Genomic DNA, 21,439 nt, shown 5'->3' with positions numbered 1-21,439 from the left:
TTCTGCCTACCTCCAACTGCACCACCTGCCACACCGGAGGAAAAGCTGCCCATGGCATGAGAGTTGGTCAGTCTGGTTGCAGCGGATGAGACGTGCACTAGGCCAGCAGCAGCCGGCACAGAGCTGAACAAGGACTGCAGCACAGATGAGCCTAAGTTGGCCTGCAGGGACATGGGGCCCAAGGCAAACTGTGGGCCAGGTGCAAAAGTGCCCAGGAAGGGCCGGTGTGTCTGGGAGGAGGGGGCTGTGCCGCTTGCTGAGGACGCTGCTGTGGTGAGGCCTGGCCCGCTGAGGAGGCCCCCAGGAGGCACGGCAGCGGCAGAAATGAAGAGATTGTGGCCATTTTTGAAATCAGGCTCGCGGTCCCGGCCCTTGCCCACCTTGCCATGTGATGAGGCCTTGTCTGAGGGTGTGCACACGGGCAAGCTGACTTCTCCCTCCCTGCCCTTGACCCCCTCACCCTTCGGGCCACCCAGTCCATCCAGCTGCCTCTTGTTCACAAAGGGGCCAGGCTCCGTGCTGCTCTCCTTACCCCTCGGGGCGGAAAAGCTCAGGGGGGCGCCCAGGCTGGCCACCTCAGGGGCCTTGTGGGAGAGAGAAGCACCATCACTGAAACTGTGTAAACTGAGGTCGGCAGCCAGGCTCCCGCTGAAGGCAAAGCCGTTGGGGGGGTTGCTGATGGGACTCAGCCCGCCAGGCCCCGACAGTGCACCCGGAAAGCTCTTCCTGGGGTGGGTGGCCAGCTTGGCATCAACTGAGCTGAGCTCCTCTAGGGTGGGCCGAAAAGCGAACAGGGAGTTCTGGCTCAGAGCGGAGCTGGCCTGTAGCGGGCTGTCAGTAGCCTTGGCCAGGCCAAGGTCAGCGATGGGTGAGAAGGTGGACTTCCACTTGCTGCTGTTGATGGGCTCGCTGGAGGGCATCGGCTTCCTTCCTACCAGGCTGCCACCTGATGAGGAGAGGCAGGGGCTGAGGCCTGGGTACCTCCAAGGGGTCAAGTGGGACGGGAGCTGTGGTAGAAGGTCTCCGAGGGGGTCGGGAGGAAGCACCACAGCTCAGAATGATGGATGCCCCTTCCACCCAGAAAAGGTTGGTCCTCCATGTGGTTAGGGTGGGACGGACTACAGGAGAAGGTAAAGATGAAAGGAGTGCTTCTGTGGGAGGGCAGGTGGGTGAGTGAGTCAACACAAATCAGACTTTGGCCCATTTCACCAAGAAGGAAACAGGTCTGCTGCCCAGGCAACTGAGGATATGGTACCTGGCAGCACCAAGACTGGCCTGTGGTGGAATGGCCTTTCTAGCACCACTGTGCTCAGGAGCGCCTGTGCAGAAAAGATAGGGCATGCCACCTAGCACTGGGGACTCATGCAATGGAGCACTGTTACTCACCATTTTCCAAGGTTTTCGGAGGAGATTTGCTTTCTAAGGAGATAGTTGCAATTTTTCTCTCAATTCTATCAAGAAAAAAAATATGACTGTTTGAAATCCCTGTGCATCCTGAGAGCTGTATGTTCACTGAATCGCCCAGGGAGGTAGAGCAGCAGTAGACACACAGCTCCCCTGCCCTTGGACCTCCTTCAAGAACGACCCATGGCTGTTATGTCCATGTTGCAGCCCAATTACTGAGGGTTCAACAGCTAAAGAGGAACCGGCATTCCACTTCCCCAGATACAGAGACACACACATGTCCCAGATAGAACCATCTCTCAATCTCTTTAAACCCTTGTGTTTGCCATGTCATCTATAGTATGTCATGCATGTGACACATAGGCTGTAGTACACTTCAGCAAAGTGGAATTCATAGCAGCCCCAAATTATAAATAGTGCGCATTCTATGTATCAGTGTATTATGGCCTTTTCCCAAGGACATAGAACTTCCAAATGAATCTGGAAATTGATAAGTTGGATGTGCCTGAGACAAAAGAAGACTACCCAAGTGCAATCTTTAAGAACATATATATGTGGAAAAAACAAAATAAAATCACTTTGATGAGACACCAAAAACATAGGCAACAAAAAGAAAAAACAGATAAATGGAACTTCGTCAAAATTTAACCCAGGGAGGGAGGGGAAAGTCATACCACAAGGGATCACGTACCTAGAACAGTGGTTCTCAACCTTCCTAATGCTGCGACCCTTTAAGACATGTGTGGTGACCCCAAATTGCACTGTTACAAACTGAACATAATTAAAGCATACTGATCAATCACAAAACAATATGTAATTATATATGTGTTTTCCAATGGTCTTAGGCGACCCCTGTGAAAAGGTCGTTCAACCCCCAAAGGGGTCGTGACCCACAGGTTGGCGACCCACAGGTTGAGAACCGTTGATCTAGAATAAAGAACGCTCATAAATCAACAACAGCAAAGTACACCCAATTAAAGGAAGGGCCAAAGACCCTGGACAGATACACACAGACAGCCAATCAGCATATGAGAAGATACTAAACATGACTAGTCAGGCAGATGAAAGTCAGGACCATGGTGAGACACCACTTCACACCCATAAGAAAGGAATTCACATTAAGAACAAAATCAGACAGCCGAAACCGGTTTGGCTCAGTGGATAGAGCGTCGGCCTGCGGACTGAAAGGTCCCAGGTTCGATTCCGGTCAAGGGCATGTACCTGGGTTGCGGGCACATCCCCAGTAGGAGATGTGCAGGAGGCAGCTGATCGATGTTTCTCACTCTCTCTATCTCTCTCCCTTCCTCTCTGTAAAAAATCAATAAAATATTAAAAAAAAAAAAAAAAAAGAACAAAATCAGACAATAACAAGTGCTGGTGAGAATGTGGGGGAACTCGAACCTGAGTGCACAGCTGGTGGAAATGTACAATGGAGTGGCCATTGTGGAAAACAGGATGGCGGTTCCTCAAAAATTAAACATAGAATGACCATGTGACCCAGCAATTCTACTTGGTACGTCCAGTTGGTGTGGCTCAGTTGTTGTGTCAACCTATGAACCAGAGGGTCACAGTTCGATTCTCCGTCAGGGTGCATGCCCGGGTTGCAGGTGTCATGCGAGGGGCAGCCAATCAATGATTCTCTCATCATTGATGTTTCTCTCTCTCTCTCTCTCTCTCCCTTCCTCTCTGAAATCAATAAAAATATATTTACATATATGACAAATTCTACTTAGTATGAGGTAAATTGAGACAAAAAACATACATGACAGTTCACAGCAGCACCATTCACAATAGCTAAAAACTGGAAGCAACCCCAGTGTCCATGGACAGATAAATGGACAATCAAAATGTGGTCCATCCACACTGGAATATTATTCAGCCTTAAAAAGGAAGAACATTCTGACACCTGCTATGACATGGATGAACCTTGAGGACATTACACTGTTACATACGAGATTCTAGAGAAGTCAGATTCATAGAGACAGACAGTAGATGGTGGCTGCCAAGGGCTGGGGGAGGGAGAGAATATGGGGAATGATTGTTAAGGCCCCCTTTACCCCCCAACTAATGGCAGGTGGAAGCTGCCTGTCCCTGGGTCACACATGACCACAAGGGCCTGTCCTTCAGAACCCTGCTGGTGTACGCCCCTCTCCCAAGGGTGGAGTGCCTGCCCTGCCTGGCCCTCACCTGGTGCTGCCTTGCTCATCCTCAGAGCCCGGCTCCTCATCGGAGGTCAGTGGGGAGTAGTGGGCTCCATTGGTCTGGGTCAGGGGCTTCTCTTTCTTGAGCACGGGTGGCTGGTCATTGTCCGGGTAAGGTACAGGGGAGCTCTTCAGGGAGCTCTCAGGGGACGAGATGGCTGTGATTTCCAAAGGTTGGTTAATGTTGTTGACCTGAGGGACCAGCAAGACACAGCACAACTCTGTCAATGGGCTCCCACAGCACCAACCCCAATGGCTTTGCTCTGATCCTTCTGCCTAAGCTACCCAGGCATGGAGTTCTGGGGAATCACAACGCCTGCCAGCTGTTCCTTCCAGCATGGGCCCCTGGCCCAGCCCATCTCGGCTAGCCCCGGGAACAAGAGACCCAACGTCCAGTGCCTGCTTGTCTGTACTGGGTGGCCCCACTACCTCCTGCCCCAGACATTTGTTCCTGGCCTCACCATAGAGTTCAGGTTGAGGGGAGACCCTGAAGACTGAGTGAAGAGGCCGGCAACGGATGGTAAGGCCCGGCGCTTGGGGGACACGCCTGAGCTCAGATTGGGGGTCCCCGCGGATGCCCGCTTCCTCCTGCCCCGCTTTCGACTGTCCTGCCCATGGCTCTGACTGCTGTCTCCACGAGCACCCCCAGGCAGAGGGCTGTGCTTGTTGGAAGGTGACTGCTTGGTGCTGCTGGCAGCAGCTGAGATGGTGAAGATGATCCTCCTCTTGGCCTCGCTCTCTGGATCTGAGAAGCCAACCTCAGAGGGAAGGTCCCCTTTGCTCGCATCAGGGAGTGAGCCCTGGGCAGCGGTGAGTCGGGGGCTGACGCAGAGCTGGTGCGTGGGCGAGGCTGGACCGGAGTTCCGGGGTTGCACTAGCAGTTGAGGGTGCTGTGGGGTGGAGCTGCGGGAGCCCATGGTAGTGAAGAGGCTCCCCGAGCTGGAGGACTCATCGAAGACAGGGGGCTCAACTCCAGGAGCGAGTGGGGCCGGGCTGCCTGCCAGGGCGCCACTGATGGCGACTGAGCCTGCATAGAAGCCTGCCAGGAAGAGAAACAGTGTTTCAGGGAAGCCCATCCCAGGAGAGGACACTAAGCCCCGCAGAGGCACCCTCCATGTCGTGGGTGCGGCCACAGATGGCACCAAGGGACTAGGCAGGCACCCTTGGGCTGGCGCAAGCGCAGGTGAGAGTGCTCAGGCATGGTGAGCTCCTTCCCATGTTTGGATCTGGCATCACTGGAGGCCCTGGAGCCTGTGTACCACTCCCCACCCTGAACCCTCTCTCCGGACCTCCCCTAGAGGCTCAGAAACCCTTGTGACATCCAACTGAGACGGAATTTGTCCTTTGCCCAGAACTCATCATGCTGCCAGCTGCAAAGTGCCCCCCACCCCCACCCCCGTGTTGGAGTAGTGGGACGCAGGGAGCCTAGGGGAAGAACTGCTCTCAGTAATGGCCTCTACATTTTATTTTGTTTTTTAATTTTCAAAAAATTGATTTTTGAGAATGAGGAATGGAGAGAGATATTGATTCTTGTATGTGCCGACTGGGGATCGAACCCACAACCTTGGTGTATGGAGACAACGATCTAATCAACTGAGCTACCTGGCCAGGGCTGAATTTTATGCCTGGAAAAATAATGTCCAAACAGGCCATGGTGTTCACAAAAGTCAGGAAACTACAGCCCAGCCCATGGTCCGGCGTTTTGGCTGCCAACCTTTGCTATAGCAGTTTTACTGGCACATGCCCACCGCCTGTCTACGGACTTTCACAACTAGAGTTGAACAGCTGTGACAGAGCCTCTCGGCTTCAGAGCCACAATTCCCCCCACCCTGGGGCCCTGTGTCAACACCTAGATGTGTCAAAAATTGGAGCCCTGTGAAGGAGATCAGAATCCAGCTAGAAACTGGGTGGCCCCGGAGCCCACGGTGGTTTGACAAGGACAGTGCCACCACACCACCCAGGCTCTAATACAGTCAGACCAAGCACATCCATATCAGGATGCCAGCCAGAGGTTCAGGTGATGCACGGAGGGCCCACCCTACAGTCCCCGACCCCCAGGTCTCACTGGGCTGCTGCTGTTGCTAAGGAGGACAACAGTCTGGACTCAGCATAGACCCCATGGCTGGAGGAGTCAGCTCTGAGCCAGGCATCTCTGAGGGCCTCACTATAGACACTGTTCACACCTTATGCCCCCAGCACAGCCCCTGGAGAGGTGGCAGTGGGCACAGGTGGAAGCTGACCTACGGAGACAGGGCAGGAATAGGAGAAGCACCCTACCTGTGGGCGCCAGGGTGAGGTTTTTGCTCCCAGCAGCGTTGCTCCCAGCACCATGGGCGTTAGCACCCATCTGCTTTTCAAGTGTGGACGAGGACTCTCGGGTCTGAGGCACAGGACTGGGGGTGCTTCTCTGTGGAGAGAATGCACTGTCAGCTGAGCTGGGACGGCATGTGAATGTCGGGGAGGGGGTCACGGGTCACAGAACGTGCTGAGGACATGAAACAGGGAAAATAGCAGGTGTGTGAAAAGCAGCTCGAAGAAGGGAAAGTGACCTGCTCAGGGTGTGAGCACAGTGGGCAGCCACCAGAAGGGTCTGATCAGGGTGGGACAGATGTCTGAGTTGGGTCCTAAAGGATCGTTCTGGCTAATGGGCTCAGGGTGGGGATGAAGGGTACAGGGAAAGCAGTGAGGGCTGCAGCTGCAGTTATGATCTGACCCAGCAATTTATCTCCTATGTGCAAGGAGATGAAAACACTGTCTACACAAACCTGTACACACCTGTTCACAGTGGCCAAAAAGTGCAAACAAAAAAATGACCATTGATAAATGAAACAATACCCCAATGTGTCCATTCCACACGAGAATATTATTCAGCCCCGAAAAGGAGAGAAGCACTGATACTTGCTACAATATGGATGAACCTTATAAACAGGATGCTCAGTGAGAAACGCCAGACACAAAAAGATCACAGTGTGTGTGATTCTATTTCTGTGAAATGTCCAGAACAGGGAGACAGGAAGTGTGGGTTTGTGGTTGTCAGAGTTGGGGATAGGACACACACACGACTATGGATGTGGGTGGGACTTCCTTTGGGGGGGTGACAAAACACTCTGGAACTAGATAGAGGTGATGGTTGCCAGCCCTGTGAACATACTAAATATCACTGAAACACACACTTTAGATGGTGAATTGTATGTGGATTATACCTAAAAAAACAAAAACAAGAAAAACATGCATTATATAGAGAGTCCATAAGCGTGAGGCAAGGGGAATGCAGGTATGGACTGAAGCGGATGCGCTTCAAGCTTCTACCACATCGGGTAGTTCTATTCCTTCTCCACCCGCACACACCACCATTTACAAAAAAGGATCTGAGATAAAAATGACAAGATGTAAAAAAAAAAAAAAAAAAAGATGTGCTCTGGTTGATTGCTCAATGGTTAGAGCATCGGCTTGTGCACTGAAGGGTCATGGGTTCAATTTCCAGTCAAGGGTATGTACCTGGGTTGCAGGTTCAATCCTGGGCCCTGTTCAGGGCGCATGGGAGACAACCAATCGATGTGTCTCTCTCACATGGATGTTTCTCTCTCTCCCGCCCCCCTCCCTCCCTCCCCTCTCTCTAAAAATCAATGGAAAAAATATCCTTGGATGAAGATTAAAACACAACAAAAAAAACACACCGTAAGATGTTAATGTAATTAAACCTGGATTCTTGGATGCTCTATTTTTCTCAAACTTCAATTGCATGCAATTTAACAAAAAGGGACGAGGTCTTGTGGGGCAAACACCAGACAAAAGTCTCTTCTGCCTGTGCTGATACTCTCGGAGCAACACAGCATTGGACTGCCCCCGCCCCCCGATGGTGCCCACTCACTACCTTCTCGGCACGGTTGGGCAACACCACGCTGGCCAGGGGGATGCTGACGGGCAGCTTGCTGGGCTGCACAGTGCTGAGTGGAATGCTGACGGGTAGGCTGGTGATGGCCTCCCCACTGCTGGCATAGGCGCGCTCCTTCAGACCCTGCAGACACAGCAGACTGCCTGCTGCTGCTGACCTGATAACCCCAGGCCACGACACCACCCGAAGGACACAACTACCCTCCAGCCATGGACAAGGGGCCGCTGTAGCACAGTCCCCTCACCCCACTAACGCCTATCCCTCCAGCTCCAACCGCTTCTCCTGACCTTCCAGGCCCCTACCTGTCACACTCTGACCTAATGGTTTTCAAACTTGCCACCTCAGCAGAGACAGAGCTGCCCCCTGGCAGTGCCACCCTAAGGGGGCTCTACTATCTTGCCACTTTCTTAGTCTTGTTCCTGAAGATGTAAAGCAACTGTGGGTGGGGACCTGACTAACGAAGCCCTATCCCTCCATCTCCACCCCACACTCTCCTGGTTCCACAGCCCTCACCCGGATGCCCTCACCCGGATGCCCTCACAGACCCGCTCTGGATACCCACTGAGTGTCCCCCATAGCCTCGCTCAGGCACAGGTAAGACCTCCACCCCGAGTCCCTCCCTCCCAGTGATTGCCTGCACCTTCTCACTGCCTTTTTCTCCTGTCATCTGTAAGGCCACAGGGGATGAGGGCCGTGGGTCCTGAGGGCTCAGCTTGATGCCATTGGCGAGGCCCGGGCTCTGGTATGGAAGGCCATTCTCCTTGGCGTGCTCAGTTCTGGAATGAGACGCACACCGCAGTCACTCTCTGTGGAGACCCAGTGGCTGTGGCTTTGTGTTCAGAGCTGACAGCCTGGGCCTAGCAAACACTTCCAAACTGATGAGCAACCCCTCTCAAAACCCCACAACAGCCCAAGGGCGCCAGGGGCAGACTCACCGTGGGTGTAGCTCACCAGCAGGTATCTTGCCACTGGCAGTGTGGTCCTGGCTCAGGTGGCGTCTCAGCACCAGCTTGGCCGGGGAGAGCCTGGTGTAGTCTGGCAAGGCCAAGCCAGATAGCTTCTCAAGCCGGGGCCGGCCGCTGTGGCTGGGAGTACATGGCACCACCTCCTGGTCCAGTGGAGAGGCCAGGTACTGGGGGGTGTTCTGCTTGGACGAGGGCCGACTCAGTGTGTTGCAGAGCTCATAGCCGGCCGCGTGGCCATTCATGGAGAGCTCCGGGCTCATGCTACTGAAGTGGGGCAGGGAGAATTTGGAGCAGTCCAGTTCAAGGTGCAGCCGGCTGGGTTCCGCCTCCAGTTCTCGGCCCAGGCCACCTTTCCCTCGTAGGTGCAGGGACACAGCATCATCAGGCGGCACGCAGGACTTGAGTTGCAGGAGCTCCTGCTGCCGCTGGCTCTTTTCCAGCTCCACGATGCTAATCTGGAAGAGCGAGGGTGTCAGACCCTCAGCTTGCTTGGGAGAGAGGCTCCTGCACACCCACCGAAGGCCCCAGAACAGAGGCCAGCCAAGCCCAGCAACCCACCAGAGGAGACCATCCCAGGAGGGCGAGAAGGATGCCCCCAGAGTAACTACAAGGAGGCAGACTGACTGTGTGTGTAAAGGGGAAGCCAGAGCAGCCAACCACCCAAACCCGGTCAGGGCGCTCTGGGTGGACGGATAAAACAGCATGTGAGTGTTAAAAGTGGTTCTGCAGATGCACATCTGCTGAAACTAAAAGACGTCCCCAGGAAAGCAAGGAACAGAGGACTTAGCGCTCTCAAGAGCATACATTGGGAAAAACCCTGAAATAGCATTTCCTTCCAGGGGTCAGACACAGGGCTTTTTAAAAATATGTTTTTTTATTGATTTTTAGAGATAGACACATTGATGAGAGAGAAACACCATTGATCGGCTACCCCCTGCACACCCCCTGCTGGGGACTGAGCTCACAGCCCAGACATATGCCTGATTGGGACCTCCTGGTCGCTGGGTCAATGCTCAACCGGCGAGCCACACCTGCCAGGCCACAGGGCACTTTTCTTCTTACACTATGTTTGGGCTTTTTCTCTATATGAAAATGTATCATCTCTTATTACACAGAAGAGCCAGAAACCAAATATATTCCCTGTGGAGACTTCTCTTGCAGGTACACCCATGGAAACAAGGCCTGGCTTTTGTAGCAGTCAGCAAACCTCTTTTTTTGTTGTTAATCCTCACCCAATTTTTTCCATTGATTTTTAAAGAGAGTGGGAGGGAGGGGATGAGACAGAGAGAAACATCAACGTGAGAGACACATTGATTGGTTGCCTCCTGCACTGGGAATGTCTGGGCCCCCTCAAAGGGGATCGAACCTGCAACCAAAGTATGTGCCCTTGACTGGCACTGAACAGGAGACTTTAGTCCTCGGCTGATGCTCTAACCACTGAGAACACCGGCTCGAGACAAACCTCTTTCTATGACACACCTAGGCCATGTATCACAGGACCTTAAACTGCTCACAGATCTATTTTGGGGACTACATATTTACAGAAATATCCTTAAAATAAATCACGGTGCAGAAAAATTCATTGCAGTTTCATTTTATAATAAACCACTTAAAAGAGCCCCCAGGGTCTGGCGACCGGCAATGCTCTATGTTATGAAGCTGAGCTGGGTAAATGCAGTAGAACCTCGTGTGTATACACGGAGCTTTCATAATGACCAGTGCTCATGCCCCACGTCTCTTTACTTTCCTCATTGTTACTTGTAAGTTCTGTACTCAGGAACTCAGCCATGACCTGTGTTATGTTTTCTCCTTCCCCGAACTTTTTTCTAGCTGACCTCAATAAACGAGTTACCCTATCAGAAAAAGCACAAGCCGCCTGGCTGGTGTGGTTCAGTGGTTGAGCATCGACCTATGAACCAGGAGGTCATTGTTTGATTCCCAGTCAGGGCACATGCCTGGGTTGTGGGCTCGGTCCCCAGTAGGGGATGTACAGGAGGCAGATGATCGATGATTCTCTCTTATCACTGATATTTCTCTCTCTCTCCCTTTCCCTTCTTCTCTGAAATCAATAAAAGTATATTTTTTAAAAATAAGAAAAAATGTACAATCTGTTTTGTTTTAATGCGCAAACACAAGTCTGTCCAGTGACTGTGTCAGAAATGCTTCACCAGGGGGCGCTCAGGCACACGTTAGGTTTAGGATCAGATGAGATGCCCTAGGGTAGGTAGAGTGGAGTGCCCACCGGCCCTACTTCTTGTTTCCCTTTAGGCTGATGATGGGGTGTTAGGCTGTTCTTAATGTGATACCAGAACTAGTACACTGTCCTTGGGAGGAGGATGGGTTTGGTGGGTCTGCCAATAGCACTGACCATGTTCCTAACACCATAGCTGAAGCCCCGAGAGGCCAAGGCAACCCCATTCCTTGCCCCCCTACCTGCAGCTCCAGGCAGTGCCTCTGTTTCTCAGAGATCTGGCTCTTCAGGGCCTGCTTCTCCTTTAGCAGGTTCTCCAGGGACAGTGTGGACCAGTCCAACTTCAGCTCCTCACACCGAGCCTTCAGCTGTGGGGACAAGGCAATCCCGGGCCATGAGCATGTGTGCGGCTATAGGGAGGACAGGACGGCCCCCTGGGACCTGCTTCCTGCCCTGACACTGGGCTCTGGGAGGAGACAGGGCAGGTGTCCTGGGGGCCAGTCCCACTCTCCTTCCTGCTTTTGGAAGGCCAGGCTGCAGAGACAGCCAGAGACCAGGGTTCCCATAAGAAATACCCACAGGAGTATGGCGAGGGGTCTTATGGGACAAAGCAAGGGGACCCATTAGAAGGGAGGCCCCTGCACATCCAGGGGGATCCCAGGAGGAAAGACTGGGAAAGTCCAGGCCCCCTCAAAAGGTCCATCTAGTCCCTGGCCAGTGTGGCTCAGATGACTGGAGCACCGTCCCATAACCTGAAAGGTGGCATGTTTGATTCCTGGTAAGGTGTGTATGGAAGACAACCAATTAATGCTTCTCTCTCTTTTTTTTATAGCAAAGGTGGAAATTTATTGAACAAGTACAGACTCCCACGTGGGGAAGGGAAAAGAATCTCATAGCACAGACAACCATGGGGGGAGGGGGAAAGAATCCCTAATGCTTCTCTCTTTCTTTCTAAAATCAATGAAAACTATATACTTGGGTGAGGATTAAAAAAAAAAAAAAAGTCCCATCTAGTAAAATCATGAGTCTTTGGACGCCCCTGAAAGGAATTTAAGAAGCCACATTCCGGGGCAAGTTCAGCTCATGCTCATGTGCTCTGAGAGCCAAGTAAAGCTGTGCCAGCATTCCTCAAATGAACTAGGTCAGAGACATGGGGAGGGGCTCTGGGCTCACTCGGACTAAGGCAGTCACGGAAACTCAGGACAATGTGCTGGGCCCCAGAGGCAACCTCGGGTTATCTGTCTTGGGACACACATCAGCAGCTGGGCCTCCAGACCCATCAACTGAGGGACACCTGGCCCTCCCCCTGGTCTGAGATCTAAGGATTCTGCTCGCTCTGGAATGTGCTGGAACTGCTGCCTTCTCTGGGCACCCACCAGCTGCAGGCTCTGGCTTCTCAGCTCCCTGTTGTCCTTCTCCAGCTGCTCCGTCTGCTCTCGCAGCTGCTGGTTGTGAGCTGAGATCTCTTTCTGAGCTTGGATCAGGTCACTGTAGGTCAGCGCCTTCACTCCCAACTGTGGACACACAACAGCAAGGCTGGGCTTGCAGGGAGGTGCAACCATGGTAGGGAGGGGAAGGGATTGGCTTTCGCCCAGACAAGACCGGGGCGGCACTGTACTAGTCATAGACAGGAGAGACTAAGTACAGTCCCCCAGAAAGGGAACAAGGGGGTGACCTCAAGACACAAGCCTGTGCAGGCCCCATGAGGGGCTGCTGGGAACAGCCTTCTGTCCAGAGCCCAAGTTCTAGACTACCAGAAAAAAATATCTGAAAGGAAACAGTCCTTCTTATCTCAGTTGCCCTGGGCTGTGCCCCCCCGCCCAGCCCCTGCCCACCCCTCAATTCTGTACTTGAGTCATCCTGGCCTCAGGTAGCTCTACCTCATCCAGTTTCTGTTGAAAAAGCTTCTTTATTTCTTCTTTCTGGGCCTGGCAGTGACCGAACAGCTGCTGTGCGGCACCCAGCAACCGGGCATTCTTCTCCTGTAGGAGACAGAGGGCTGGTGAGTGAGCCCAGCCCACACCATCTCTTCCCTCAAACAGGCTCAAAGGAGTGCTGATGGGACACTGCCCAGCCCATCTCACTGATAAAGACCACTGTCCATTCCCTGACCTGCGAGAGCTGCCACCTCCCTATGCTCACAGGTGGCAACACATGCATACACTGGGCACGTCGGCTGGTCCTCCATCTCAGACTTTATCGGAAGGTGGTACCAACTCAGTGGCTATTTGAGTTTACTAACTGGGGATGACAGACACCTCTCAGCACGGGCAGCAGCAGGCCCTCTGGGCAGGGACAAGGGGACGTAACAGGAAGCAGGGCATGTTCTGGGCGGGCTGGGGTTGTTGGGGGGTGGCAGGCTGGGGGCTTGCCTGGCTCACCCCTCGGCAGAGTGCTGGGAACACAAAAGCAGGCACCCCTCACCTTCTCCTGGTCCAATAGCTGCTGCAGGCTGGCCTTGTACTGAGGGGTCTTCGTGTATGCCAGGAACTGCAGGTACTGAATCTTGAAGGACTCTAGAACCGGGGACAAGGTCTCAGTACAGAAGCCATCCAGCTGAGGCTGGAAGCTGTGTTGGTAGGGGAAGCTTGGGGGCACTCATTGTCAGATGCTGCGGAAAATCACCTGTCACTGTGCCAGCACCTTTGGCTCCACAATGCCTTGGCATCACCACTCTCCTGCACCTATGGCTAGTGTCCCCCCATGAAGCCCTTTGCAGTTCCTGCCATCACCACGCACATTTTCTTTCTCCCCAAGACTGCGGGTTTCTGTGACCAAATTTCCCAGTTTTCCCAGTAAACACATGCTGTTCAAGTGGGGAAACTGATGGCTCCCACAATTCAAAGGCATTTCCTTCACCCAGTTTTCAAAAGAGATGAGAAGCTTATCGGTCAAGCACCGCAAGGTGAGCAGGTGCCTGCTCCCTCACAGCCCCAGCCTATCCCTGACAGGCTCTTCCCACACTCTAAGAACTATGGGGCTGGGTCATTATGTGGGGCTGTCCTGGGTACTGTGGGGAAGTGAGCAGCATCCCTGTCCCCCACTATATACAGGAGCACCCCCCATATAACCACAGATGTCCGCAGACATGGCCCAGTGTCCCCTGGGGGGCAGAGCTTCAGCCTAAGAAGACCACACGGGTCCTGCTGGCCTAAAAGCCCAGGCACCACCTGGCAGGACTGAGCCTGAGCCCTCGGGACTCCAGTGTGGCCAGTTTGCTGCGGGTATCACAGGGGGCTTGCCAGAGAGGCAGAACCTCGGACCCGCCCCTTCTTCTCAGAGCTGTTAAGTTAGAATCTGCACACGAACCCACAAATGTTTGCGGCGCCAGCTCACCTAGCAGCTTCTGCAGTGCGGGCGGGGTGGGTGCTAGCAACAGTTGGTCAGGGGGGTGCCGCTGCACGCTGGGAGGTAGCTGATAAAATGGGCTGTGAGGTGACTTGTATGAATCTGCAAGAAACAGCAACATTTACGTGTCAACACTGACTGGAATGCCCTGAGGGAATTCCAGATTGTTCTATGGAACTTTTCAAGCCTTTTAAGAAAATGTATTTTTTGTTGATCCTGTGAGACCCGCCCCGCCCAAGCCCTGCACAGAGCAATTTGCTGGATAGCCTCAGGCAAAGGCTAGATTAGCACCTCCCCAGAGGACAGAAGTTCTCTCACTGCAGACACTGCTGACTCTCACAGCCAGTTGGCCTGGAGGTCAAATCCCCCAAGTATTAACTACAACAATCAAGGCTTAACTACAACAAGACTGCGCACAAAGACCACAAGGGGGTGCACCAAGAAAGCACAAAAAATGCGGAGACAAAGAAACAGGACAAAATTGTCAAGGGAGGACATAGAGTTCAGAACCACACTTTTAAGGTCTCTCAAGAACTGTCTAGAAGCTGCCGATAAACTTAATGAGATCTACAAGAAATCTAATGAGACCTCGATGTTACGATAAAGAACCAACTAGAAATTAAGCATACACTGACTGAAATAAATAATATTATACAGACTCCCGACAGCAGACCAGAGGAGCGCAAGAATCAAGTCAAAGATTTGAAATGTGAAGAAGCAAAAAACACCCAACCGGAAAAGCAAAATGAAAAAAGAATCCAAAAATACGAAGATAGTGTAAGGAGCCTCTGGGACAGCTTCAAGCGTACCAACATCAGAATTATAGGGGTGCCAGAAGATGAGAGAGAGCAAGATATTGAAAACCTATTTGAAGAAATAATGACAGAAAACTTCCCCTACCTCGTCAAAGAAATAGACTTACAGGTCCAGGAAGCGCAGAGAACCCCAAACAAAAGGAATCCAAAGAGGACCACACCAAGACACATCATCATTAAAATGCCAAGAGCAAAAGATAAAGAGAGAATCTTAAAAACAGCAAGAGAAAGAAACTCAGTTACCTACAAGGGAATACCCATACGACTGTCAGCTGATTTCTCAACAGAAACTTTGCAGGCCAGAAGGGAGTGGCAAGAAATATTCAAAGTGATGAATACCAAGAACCTACAACCAAGATTACTTTATCCAGCAAAGCTATCATTCAGAATTGAAGGTCAGATAAAGAGCTTCACAGATAAGGAAAAGCTAAAGGAGTTCATCACCACCAAACCAGTATTATATGAAATACTGAAAGGTTTCTTTTAAGAAGAGGAAGAAGAAGAAAAAGGTAAAGATACAAATTATGAACAACAAACATGCATCTATCAACAAGTGAATCTAAGAATCAAGTGAATAAATAATCTGATGAACAGAATGAACTGTAGATTATAAGAGAATCAGGGACATAGAAAGGGAATGGACTGACTATTCTTGGGGGGGAAAGGGGTGTGGGAGATGCGGGAAGAGACTGGACAAAAATCGTGCACCCAGGGATGAGGACAGTGGGTGGGGAGTCAGGGCAGAGGGTGGGGTGGGAACTGGAAGGAGGGGAGTTATGGGGGGAAAAAAGAGGAACAAATGTAATAATCTGAACAATAAATATTTAATTAAAAAATTTTTAAAAAATGTATTTTTATTGATTTCAGAGAGGGAGAGAAAGATAGGAACATCAATGATGGGAAAGAGTCATCGATGAGCTCCCTCCGACATACCCCTTACTGGGGATAAAACCCACAACCTGAGCATGTACCCTGACCAGGAATTGAACTGTGATTTCCTAGTTCATAGGTCAATGCTCAACCACTGAGCCACACTACCCAGGCTTCTCCAACTTTTTAAAAGATAAGACTCGCCCTAACCGGTTTGGTTCAGTGGATAGAGCATCGGCCTGCCGACTGAAAGGTCCCAGGTTTGATTCCGGTCAAGGGCATGCACCTTGGTTGCGGGCACATCCCTAGTAGGAGGTGTGCAGGAGGCAGCTGATCCATGTTTCTCTCTCATCAATGTTTCTAACTCTCTATCCCTCTCCCTTCCTCTCTGTAAAAAGTCAATAAAATATATTTTTAAAAAATAATAAAATAAAATAAAAGACTCAACACAGCTCTTACAGTCCAAAGGCATAACCAGATACTGCATCTCAGCAGTTCTAGAAGCTGAGACGAATGCCCTCATAATGTAAGAAATTTCTGTGAGCAGTGCTATTTCTGCCATAGCTGCTGATGTTATCAAAGCCCTGGATGGCAGGATGTGATGGAAAAGCCCCCACCAGGATTTGCTCTTGGCAGATTATCTGGGTGAAGTGAGGCCCAGGCGAACCATGAGGACATCATGAGGTGCCCTCTGGAGCATGACCCATGGAGCCTGAGCGGCCCTAAGGAGGGCTCTGAGGCCTGGCTCACCTTGTGGTGAGGGTGTCGCCGTCTGGGACACAGTCTGGGCGTGCAGGAGGTCCAGTGCAGTAGGGTTCTTCTTGGGCTTACGCTCAGGGTTCGCAGTGCTCATCTTCTTGGGACGTCCGCGCTTCCGTCCAGCCAGCTTCCGGCCCTTCTTGTTCAGCTTCTTCTTCCGTGCTTTGGAGGGAGATGGCTTCTTGATAGCGGTGGTCGCTGCTTTCTCTTCCTCAGCACCAGAATCCTAGTGAACAGAGGTCATTGAGAGAGCAATGCTCCCACCCCTCTTCCCATTAATAATGAGCCCACAACACAGGCTCTGGGAGAGCAACTGAACAGAGGCACCTGAAACCCAGGAACCCCCTTCCCTCCTCCAGAGCCCAGTGATCAGCCAACCCACGTGTGCACTGAGCAGGACCACCTCTCTGGTTGGAAGAGCCCAGCCCCTCCCTCTATAATGAGGGCTGTGCCCGTCAATAGCCCTATGGGGCCCCAAGCCCAAGAGAAGGGGTTGGAGGGCACTTACCACAGAGGTGTCCGCAGGCACAGCCGCCTTGCTCTCAGGCACCTTCGTGGGGGTGGTTGTATTACTCTTGTTTTCTCGCTGCTGCCGGCGCCTAGCTGCCTCTTGTTCCTCCTAGAAAACAAGTGTCCCCCAAAGTGTCAACATGTCCCCCAAAGTGTGGGCATGACCCAAAAGTGCCACCAAGGTGGGCTACCTGGCCCAGCTCTGCTCAGGCCAACTCCTCTGCCTGCTGTACAGAGGAAAGTAAGGCACAGAGGAGCACGTGAGCCGTCCCAAGCCTTAGCCAGCCACGAGCCATGTGTGTATCTACTGCCTGGGTGCAGACACCCTAGACCTCTCAGTCAGAAACCCGAGGCTTTCTGACCTGTGCGTGACATGTGCGAGGAAATAAAATCAAAGATAAAAAGGCTCTGGGTGCACACAAAGAAACTGCCTGACAGTCCTCTCTCCTCTCGGGGAGTACAGGGACCCCCACTGAAGTACATCTCGGCCAAGTGAGGGTTACTGGAAAGGCTGTAGGAGAAGGAAAGAGGATGGTGCTGGCTGGCTTAGTTTGTTCTTTGTGCTGAGGGTGGGTAACCTCATTAAGACCCAGATATCCCAAGTATGGCAGGAATGACACAGGACTCTAGGTCATGGGGAGTTCTTCCTGCTCAGATGCTTGTCTGAGTCTCCAGAAACACTGACATTTGGACAGATGTACTCTGAGGTCCGAAGGAGGCAGGTTTGAGGACTGGGCATTGCAGGGACACTGGGAGAGGCAGTAGAACCACCATGTCAGAATCTAGGCCACTCCCCTCTAGCAAATGTGGCGTACTACTTAGAAGCAGTTGCCTGTTTAGGAAGAGGAACATCTTGTGTTCCAGATGTGGTGGGTCAGCGTGGCTCGAGCACCTCCCTCAATCCTGCACTTGGCACACTTCACCAAGCTATCGTAGCGTTCAAAGGTCGAGACTCACTCAACCTAGTTTCCAAAAGACTACTGATAGGAAGTGTGGCCCCAATGGAACCATGACCCCTGTCCCCAAACCACCACTCCCCATCTACCACTTGGAGTTCCATCAAGCTCATCAAGCAGCATACCAGTGATGTTCAATGAGGGAAACACATACTTACCCTGAGTTTTGGATTTTTCAGACTAGAAAAATAGTTTTCAAGCTAAAAATGAAAAAAGAAAGGAAAGAAGTTTTATTAGACATCAGTCCCAAACCCTGTCAGGACAACAGCAACACCTGAGACACGCCACATGAAACATCGTTGGAGCTGTCACAGGGATACACCTTTGCTCAAAGATCCACAGGTTCCCACTCTCAGGGGCTGTGCAGACCCGTAGGGCCATCTCACATGAAGCAAGCTGGGTGGGAACCAGGCTGCCCAGTTCAGGGGCTCCCTGGACACCAGAAGCCTCTGATACTGAGGTCAAATCCATGATTATTACATCATTCAGGACAATGTCTGCCTCATATAAGGACTGGGAGAAAAGAGGGAAGACAAAGAGTTCCTGGCTTCCACTCATGCTATGGCACAAGGTCTCAGATCCTCCAGGGAGAGTGCCGTGGGGCAGGCGGAAGGGAAGGGAGAGGAGGCTTTCTGGGAGGGCCTGGGCCTCACCCACACGGACACTTACTATGGTGCGGTCGATGGTGTGCAGGTAGTAGGAGACGGGCTTCCCCGTCCACGACACTGAGCCCTTCAGGGGCGAGAGCTCCACGACGCGCATGATGGTGCCGATGTCTGCAACGACGGGCACAGGTTAGGGCCTTGTGCACCTGGGGGAATGACTCAGGCGAGGCAGGAAGGGAGCAGAACCGCGCGCCCTCATCACGTGAGGCCGTCCCACTCGCCAGGCCGGTGAGGTGCCTGGATATCAGCACGCTGGCAGGTCAGGGAGGCGCACGGCGTGCACAATGATCCCCGCTAACCCAGGTGCTTGTCCAAGGAAAACGGCAACGAGCCTGACTGGGTGGGATGGAAAAGCACTTGAGGACCACTTGGAAAGAACACGGCTACTAAGATGCCCAGCACCCGAGAAATTATGACCCCCAGGCCAGGTGCCACAGAGCAACATGGCTCTTCCCCAGGAGGCCAGAGGTCCAGCTCTTCCTGCTGAAGGTTTCTGCACCTGGAGCCCATCACACACACCAGCCATTTGCCCCTCAGGCCAATCAGATACGAAAGCAAAGCAGCTTGTAAACTACTGAATTTTCATAACCTGGAGTCAAACGTGTGGGGTCTCAACCTGGGTGGGCAATGTGTAGGGATATCTGTGGTGGTCAAGACAGGGGTGCTCCTGGCATCAAGTAGGTTCCCAGGAAGCTCCCACAGAGATGACCTGGCCCTGAAGTCAGCAGTGCTGTGGAGGGACCCTGTACTAACATGTGTCAAATGCTTAAGACCATATATATGGCCTGGCCAGTGTGGCTCAGTGGTTGAGCATTGACCTATAAACCAGAAGGTCACTGTTTGATTCCTGGTCAGAGCACATGTCCAGGTTTCAGGCTCAATCCCCAGTTGGGGGCGTGTCAGAGGCAGCCCATCAGTGAGTCTCTCATCATTGGTTTCTACCTCTCTCCCCTTCTCCGTTCCTCTCTGAAATCAATTAAAAAATCTACATATATAAAAAAGATCATCTGAAGAATTTAGCAACATGAGAGTTTCTTACCACTCAAGTTTCTACTGTTTATTCTGAAGTTCAGAGGTGCAAAGGGCTTCGAGGACACAATTCTGCCACCTGAAACATAAAAGCTGATTATTGCCTTTCATGGGGAAAACCGTCATACACATAAGGAAAGGATGATGGAAGTTAGAGCAGGGAGGAAAAGCCAAAGGAAGAAATGAGCACACTGAGCACACAAGTAGCCAGGGACCAGGAGTCCTTTCCGTTTCCTACAAGTAAAAGCAAAATTAAGGTATGCTTAAGCCTGACCTACCAATGGCTTTCCTGTAGAAACTTGCCCAAGGCCTCCTGAAATCCCACAGATGCCGACCTCTGACCCAATGATCCCCACCTGCATAGATGTGTCTCATAACTCACACTGAATCTGGGAGACATCAGCAGCCCTTATGCCCACCCAGAAGGAAACAGCCTGACTTGTGTATCAGGTTAGGAACTGCCACACGGAAAACACTAATGTCCCATGTCAGTGCGGTTGTTCCAGAGGAAACGGACTGTCACACCTGTCACAGTGAGCATATGTGAGTGGTGCTGCTCATGTTACGATTACGACAGCGTTCTACATGGACTGAAGAAAACACTAAAGTAAACATGTTAATGCTAAACTTTGCAGTGTCAGAAAAAAGAGTCAAATAAAAACTTAAAGAAAATGTTTCATAAATCCATTTGTCATACACACACACACACACACACACACACACACACAGCCATACACACGAACACAGCCCCATAACACCCCAGTCAGAGGTGCTCCCCAGTGATCAGATTATTCCTGAGTACTACCCCCACTAGGAAAAGGAAAGGATGGATCCCAGGGCCGGCCTGGTGCGGGGTCAGGAGACCACGAGGGGTATTCACAGTCATAGGAGCATCTAAGTGTGGGGGACACAATGAAATAAAACCCAGGGGTCCACAGACCGCTTTCATTAGGAATCTGCCATCCTGTGATGCTCACATGACAATGCATGCATGAGGGGACTTCTGAGGGCAAGTCACTATAGGACAACAGATCCTAATGACTAGAGGGTTTAGCAGGCAATCCTACCCCTGAGCCGGCCCATGTGTGACAACCAGGCATTGAGACCGGCAGGAAATGGGGCTCAGAGGGGCAGGGTCAAGCTCACCATATGGGATAAGTCCAGTATGGATGATATCCCACAGGAAAATGAGCCCAGATAACCCATGGACACTGTCACAAAAGATGGAGGGGCCATTTTCTAATAAAACTACACAACAGGCCAAGGCCCGAAGGCCATTTGTGACTATTGGCTGAAGAGATGGGAAAAAACAAAAGAGAAGCTGGGAGAGTTCAAGGAAGGGTGGGACCCAAAGGCCACAGGAATCCCAGTCCTCTCCTCTCCTTGGGGCATACAGGTGCTGAGGGAGGGGCCTGAAGGCTCAGGAGATGGTGTGTGTGCAGGGTGCAGTGGACAGTGGCTGCTCACTCTTACAGTGTTTAAAAACCACCATGCACACACATACACATGCTCACCTGTACACAGAATGGGATCACACATGCTCATACACCCACATGAAACTGGCCGTGTTGAAGGCAGATGAAAGTTATCTGTGTCTATGACCTTCCCCCTCCCCCACCCAGGTCTGCTCTGGGCTGTTATCTGACCTGGGATAGAGGAAAGGGAGACAGAGGGAAGCAGTAGGGTGGCTCTGGACAGGTGAGGGTGGTTCCAAACACCCTCAGAAAATGCAGAAGGGCCCAGGAAGGATATCCCAGTGTCCTCAGTGCCCCCAGGTTAGGGTTGCCAAACAAACAGGGACACTGGTCTGAATTTCAGATACATATACCTT

General features: G+C 51.8%; 1 protein-coding gene across 13 annotated transcripts in view; it reads right to left on the bottom strand.

Moving 5' to 3' along the window:
• DOT1L (DOT1 like histone lysine methyltransferase) overlaps positions 1-21,439 on the bottom strand; it is a 65,568-nt gene that overhangs the window by 5,573 nt on the left and 38,556 nt on the right. For 10 of the 13 annotated variants that reach the window (XM_036312869.1, XM_036312873.1, XM_036312875.1 and 7 more), the window contains 18 exons: positions 19,619-19,687; positions 18,584-18,690; positions 18,073-18,114; positions 16,957-17,067; positions 16,440-16,674; positions 13,993-14,106; positions 13,081-13,172; positions 12,537-12,638; positions 12,033-12,170; positions 10,899-11,024; positions 8,436-8,920; positions 8,141-8,276; positions 7,480-7,623; positions 5,883-6,012; positions 4,067-4,644; positions 3,592-3,797; positions 1,387-1,451; positions 11-946 (listed from right to left, as the gene is read on the bottom strand). In XM_036312869.1, the coding sequence (XP_036168762.1) occupies positions 11-946; positions 1,387-1,451; positions 3,592-3,797; positions 4,067-4,644; positions 5,883-6,012; positions 7,480-7,623; positions 8,141-8,276; positions 8,436-8,920; positions 10,899-11,024; positions 12,033-12,170; positions 12,537-12,638; positions 13,081-13,172; positions 13,993-14,106; positions 16,440-16,674; positions 16,957-17,067; positions 18,073-18,114; positions 18,584-18,690; positions 19,619-19,687 (3,816 nt within the window). The remainder of the gene's footprint in view (positions 1-10; positions 947-1,386; positions 1,452-3,591; positions 3,798-4,066; positions 4,645-5,882; positions 6,013-7,479; positions 7,624-8,140; positions 8,277-8,435; positions 8,921-10,898; positions 11,025-12,032; positions 12,171-12,536; positions 12,639-13,080; positions 13,173-13,992; positions 14,107-16,439; positions 16,675-16,956; positions 17,068-18,072; positions 18,115-18,583; positions 18,691-19,618; positions 19,688-21,439) is intronic. The other 3 variants (XM_036312878.1, XM_036312877.1, XM_036312874.1) reach the window with 3 other exon arrangements.

Source organism: Myotis myotis, unplaced genomic scaffold, assembly GCF_014108235.1.
Source record: "Myotis myotis isolate mMyoMyo1 unplaced genomic scaffold, mMyoMyo1.p scaffold_m19_p_6, whole genome shotgun sequence".
NCBI lineage: Eukaryota > Metazoa > Chordata > Mammalia > Chiroptera > Vespertilionidae > Myotis > Myotis myotis.
Note: the sequence above shows the minus strand (reverse complement) of the source record. Positions and strands in the feature narration are given on the sequence as shown.